At 44.2% G+C, this 5918-nt stretch overlaps 1 protein-coding gene across 1 annotated transcript; it reads right to left on the bottom strand.

Moving 5' to 3' along the window:
* Window positions 1-1057: 1057 nt before the first annotated feature.
* On the bottom strand, window positions 1058-4936 carry RPS21 (ribosomal protein S21). The gene is made up of 6 exons (XM_064674060.1): window positions 4827-4936; window positions 4317-4404; window positions 3238-3301; window positions 2151-2222; window positions 1305-1360; window positions 1058-1120 (listed from the first exon to the last, which is right to left on the bottom strand). The coding sequence occupies exons 2-6, from the start codon at window positions 4364-4366 to the stop codon at window positions 1111-1113; spliced, it is 252 nt and encodes an 83-aa protein (XP_064530130.1). The 5' UTR covers window positions 4367-4404; window positions 4827-4936; the 3' UTR covers window positions 1058-1110.
* Window positions 4937-5918: the final 982 nt, after the last annotated feature.

Here is a 5918-nt window from a genome sequence, read left to right as displayed (position 1 = left end):
TGCTGGAAAAATGAATTATTTCTAGGAGAATCACAACTAACAATGTCATCCTCCCTCACCATTCCCCACCCCCCCTTTTTTTTTTAAATGCATTTTTCATAGTTAACTTAAATGTCAGAAGAACATAGCTCAAAAATAAAGTGTGGGTTCATTTTTTCCCTCTAATTTTAGTATTTAAAAGGTCTCTCTCATGTGCTTTCTGTCTTAAGTTCAATGTGAATTCAACATGAAGCCTGTTTTTTGGTCTTTTTAGCCGAGTTGCCACTACTCAAAACATCCAGGACTTTATCTATTAAAAGTACTATCAGCTCAGAGGAGTACTAGTAAATTCAAGTGCTATCAGTGAGAAGAGAGAAAGTGCAGCCAAAGATGTTTTAGGTTATGGTTATGCTAAAACTCAGCCTGCTGAGTTCTGACTGCTGAAATTGCTCCTGAAATAAAGGTTTAGTTATGTACTTCATTGTGTCTACACAGTGGCATACACTCTAAATCCTAATTTACTTCATGATTTGAGAAAAAACTGATTCAATTAAAAAAAATTATTCCCCACTTTTCAACATTGAAGTCCTAAGTAAAAACGCAAAACTTTTAAGTCTCTCTCACATGGCAAGCAATCTACTAGCATGTAAGTATTCCCAGTTAGTTTTCCATGAATTTCAGTTTCATTAATTTACTTAAAGAATGTGTCAATGGCAGAATAAATATTGTGACCCTCTATGAGGAGAAAACCCACTAAACTGTGATAACAAAATGAGAACAATACCCTCAGTTTTTCCACTGAAAAACCAGCAAGCTGAAACGCTCTACTACAGATCAAAAAAGCACTTGGGCTACAACTGCAAAACTTATTAACTCTGGAAAAGAAATATGACAGTGAATCAAAGAGCGAAGTGGAAATTCTTGAATTTCAACTCTGGCATTGCCTTCCAAGCTGATTTATTTTAAGAATTCACAATCAGAATCTGTATATTTTTTAAGACACGTCTCTAAGTCTCTTAAGATTAACCATAATAAATCCACTGATGTTTACAAATTGAACAAAAGACACAGCACAATATAGGTTTAAACTGTTTATTTCACATCACATGTCCCATACCGAAGTTTCTTCAGTTAGAAGTTCCTAGAAGAAAACGAAATAAACATTGTTATTACAAACCAATTTGCTTCAACAGCTCCAAGTAAATATTTCTGAGCAACTGTGTAATCCTCCTATAAATACAACCTACACACTGTCATCCTAAAAGCTGGATTTGGGTATGGAAGTTACCCCTGCAAGAGTTAGAGGATAAGATAAACACACGTACTTGGAAACAATCCCATCATTTTTTGCCAGGCGCAGAATGGAGTCGTCTGATTCACCCTTTAAGAAACAAAATAAAAATATTCTGAAGTGTCCAAATAATTGCTGACACACATTGAAAAGAGAGGCAGCTGCAGCAGTTAATGCTGGCAGGGAAATGCACAATGCCTTCCACAGATCCTTACATTTTATAGACAGATTAGTGTTTTCAAAATGAACTGTTAATTCTTTGTCATCCTTAAGGATAAGAAACAGTTTTAACTTGATAAAATACACATTTGCATTTACAAGATAATACTTTTGGGTAAGTGGACTTGTGATGAACTCTAAGAAGCTTCACATCATGTTTAACAACTTGAAGTCATTGTAGTATCCTCTCAAGTAATTGTAAACAACAGATAAAAGCCAGATATTCAGTGTCTTGGTACATTCTTAAAAGAAATCACTTTCATCCTTCAATGATTTTAAAAAAATAAACATACATAATTCTACAAGCCAAAGTATTAAGAAAACAAACAAGAACCTAGAAGAAACTGATTATTCCAACTTAAACTGAGGCACTGGCACAGGTTGCCCAAAGAAGCTGTGGCTGCCCCGTCCCTGGAAGTGTCCAAGGCCAGGTTGGATGGAGCCCTGAGCATCCTGCTCTAGTGGAAGGGGTTCAAACTGAATGATCTTTAAGGTCCCTTCCAACCCCCGACCGTTCTGGTCTTCCGTTACCCCCACAAAAGTTCTTGCCTGAGAATGAGGTGAAGACACACTGTGTTTTCAGGGCCAAATATACATTTCATTAATTACTAATCAACATGTCAGGAAGCAGAATGATTTTGTAGGTGAGGAAAGCACTCACCATCCTCCGGATTGGGCCGCAAATGGCGTAAGTCTTGAACTGGCCATTCACTCTGCCTGTCACCTTGTCAACCTGTAATTACAGCCAAGTTACTGCACACAGATTCTTACAAGGTTTTATGCTCTTACATCACACTTGCAAAGTTAAAAACTGCAGAAAAACACTTGCAGTGTTGAGCAAGTAAACTACAGAAACTCCGGGCAAATACTGAAGTTAGAAGGTCAACTACAGATGATCTTTGCACAGCAAATTTATAGTTAATTCCATAGTGCAGCTATAAAATTTAGTGGATCACACAGAGTAACAAGAAGTGGTAGCTAAAAGAAAAAAATCTGAGTTCTGTACAAAGTTCAGTGTAAAGTCTACTTGTGGATTTTTCCTACTTTTACCATTTTTTTTCATGTTTCTTTTAACTAAGGTCACTATCCTGGAAAACTGAACTGAAGGGGGGAAAGGGGACAGACTTGTTACATAGTTAGAAAAATGCCCAAGTTGAGAGACATAAATTGTCTCATTTTCTCCAGTTGCTGAGAAATTTAACAGGAAAAATGACAAAACAATATAAATCATGAAATTAAACAGTGTGGTGAACCCTATAATACCAGGTGGGTTTGTTTCCCCATTCTGCTCATCTCTGATCCTTTGAAAACAAGAAATAGGGATCACTGAAGGAATGAAGTATTTGCCTTAACATTTACAGGAAATCACAAACAGAGCACTTTTTAAAGTCAGCTAACACAAGAGACTCAGATGTTTAAAAAAAATGGGAACATGGCCTTGTGGTCTCCTATTCAAGAACTAAATCAAGCTCTATAGCTCATGAGCTACAGGAACACTGTGTCTACAGAAATCCTGAAAGGTGAAAAGCAACAAACAAATGGAAAAAAAACCCCAAATCATGCTAAAAGGAGCTTAAATCAACCGGGGCCCACGTGCATTAACTGGGAACCTGCAGGAGTGAAGATCTACTGTGTCTTTCTTTAGTGAATTATTTGAGATGCATCACATGCTGTTTTATTTCTCAACTTCTTTATCAGAAGTTTAAGGGTGTAGCTCTCTCATCACATACTTCTGTTAAGAAACCTACCTCAGAAATATTTATCTGAATGGAAGCATGATCCTTGGCACCAATGATTCGGTTGCTAGCAGAGCTAAGGAATAAAACAAGATATATTTAAACAAAAAGAAAACAGACAAAAAAGAACTACTAAAGCCAAGACTACAGGCAAATTAAAACTGCTCAAGAAATTTAGGCAGTAAGTTTAAACTTTCAGTACTTAGAAAATTAAAATGCAGTTTTAAGTATATTTAAAGGAAACTTTCACTTGGTAGCATCATGCAGGCCTTGAAAACACAGAATACTATTTTTTTTTCTAAAATGCAAAAGATGTAGCAATCAAGGTAATTCATAAGACTGTAGTTTCTATGCCTTTTTCACTGGAAGCCACTACAGCTGTCAAAGACACTCAAGTTGCAAACCCTCAGAAATCCCAGGTAGTAAATAATATTTAACCTAATGTAATAAAGTGCATATAAATGGTTTATTTGTAATATTTTTTTAACATACACACACTTTTAAAAAGCTTCCTACTGTCCATTTACTACAATACCAAAATTATGCTTATGATGTGCTATTAGGATATGTGATTATTTAACAGGTTCACTACCATAGCTTGCAGCAGTCACAGAAACACCTGTGTGATATAAACACATGTTTACTTCTGATGTGAACCATTTTAGGAGGAAATTCTTCCCTGTGAGGGTGGTGAGGCCCTGGCACAGATTGCCCAGAGAAGTTGTGACTGCCCATCCCTGGAAGTGTCCAAGGCCAGGCTGGACAGGGCTTGGAGCAACCTGGGCTAGTGGAAGGTGTCCCTGCCCATGGCAGGGGGTTGGAATGAGATGAGCTTTAAGGTCCCTTCCAGCCCAAACCATTCTGTGATTCCATGTGCTGTCACTGCCACCCTAATCACGGCTGGCAGTTTTGGAACAGGAGATGCAGAGCGTTCTCAACTTTAATCTTTGCTTTACGTACTTTACACAAGGTACTTAAAAATACAGAAACTGACAGTAAACATTCCCCACCAGCCCCGGCACTCGCTGCTACAAGAAGCCTCTTTGCAGAGGGCCCATTCCCAGCCCCGGCCCCTCGCGGGCCCCGCTCACCATTTCCGAGGAACATAAAGGTCCACGAACTCCCCGGCGTCGTTCTGCATCTCGTCGGGATCCCCGCTGAGGCACTAAGCAGCAATACCTGGAAAAATCATGGAATATCCTGAGCTGGAAGGGACACACAAAGACCACCCGGTCCAAGCCCTGGCCCTGCACAGACACTCCAACACTCCCACCATGTGCCCGAGAGCGAAACGCTCCCTGAGCTCTGTCAGCCTTGGCCCTGGGGAGCCTGTTCAGTGCCCGACCACCCTCTGGGGGAAGGACCTTTTCCCGATACCCAACCTAACCCCCCCCCGCACAGCTCCAGCCCTCCCTCGGGTGCCGTCGCTGGTCACAGAGAGCGGGGCTGGCCCTGCCGGGGAAGCGGTGAGGTGGTGCCGGAGCCCGGCTGGGCTCCCGGGCCGCGCCCCGGAGCCCGGACACCGCGGGCAGAGCCCCCTCAAAGCCCCCCCGAGCCCCTCGGAGCCCCCGGTCCCGGAGCGGCGCCGCCATCGCTCCCACCTCGCGCGCGGCCGGGGCGGAAAGGGACGGGCGGGGCCGGACACGGAAACACGCGGGCACGGGAGCGCTTCCCGCTCCGCCCCTGCCGGCACCGGGATCGGGAGCGGGCATCCGTCCCCGCGGGGGTGGGCTGTCCAAGCACTGACCCCCGGACCGCTCGGGCTGTGTCCCCCCGGCTGCGGATCAGAGAGCGGGGGGGTCTTTGTCCCGTTCCCCCTCCCCGGGGTCACAGCGCCACGTACCTGCGGGGGCTGTCAGGAGACGTTCCAAACCCACGGGGTGCGTTGCTGTGGCACCCGCGCCAGGGGACCCTGCCTGGGTGATCCCCAGAGGTCCCTTCCAGCCCGAACTATTCTGTAATCCCGTGGCCAAACCACCCCCGGGCCCCTCATGGAAGACCCTCATCCCGAGCTTCCAGAGAGGGCCCAGCGGGTGCCAGAGTGATGATCTCTCTTAGGAGAGACTGCAGGAGCTGGGCCTGCTCAGTCTGGAGAAGATGGATAGGGGATCTCATTAGTGCATATAAATATCTCCAAGGCACCTGTGAAGAGGATGGTAGTCATGGGACAAGGATTAATGGGTACAAAATTAATGAGTACAAAGTGAAAGAGAGAAAATTTAGGTTAGATATTAGGAAGAAATTCTTCCCTGTGATGGTGGTGAGGCACTGGAACAGGTTCCCCAGGGAGGTTGTGGATGCCCCAAGGCCTTGAGCAACCTGGTCTAGTGGGAGGTGTCCCTGTCCATGGCATGGCATGGCATGTCCATGACTCTCTTAACATTATATGATTCTATGGTACCAGACTCTTTTCAGAGGTGCCCAGTGACAGGACAAGGAGCAATGGCTATAAACAAAAACACAGGAAGCTCCACCACTACATGAGGAAGAACTTCTTTACACCAAGGGGGGCAGAGCCCTGGAACAGGCTACCCAGGGAGGTCATGGAGTCTCCCTCTCTGGAGACATTCCAAACCCACCTGGACATGTTCCTATGGCACCTGCTCCAGGTGGATGGACTGCACGATCTCCAGAGGTCCCTTCCAACCCCAACCATTCTGTGATTCCAGAACGAGACATTTGGTTACAAAACA

The sequence above is a fragment of the Pseudopipra pipra genome, chromosome 17 (genome assembly GCF_036250125.1).
Source record: "Pseudopipra pipra isolate bDixPip1 chromosome 17, bDixPip1.hap1, whole genome shotgun sequence".
In the NCBI taxonomy this organism is placed as follows: Eukaryota; Metazoa; Chordata; class Aves; order Passeriformes; family Pipridae; genus Pseudopipra; species Pseudopipra pipra.
The sequence above is the reverse complement of the archived record's forward strand: the minus strand, read 5'-3'. Positions and strand labels throughout refer to the sequence as shown.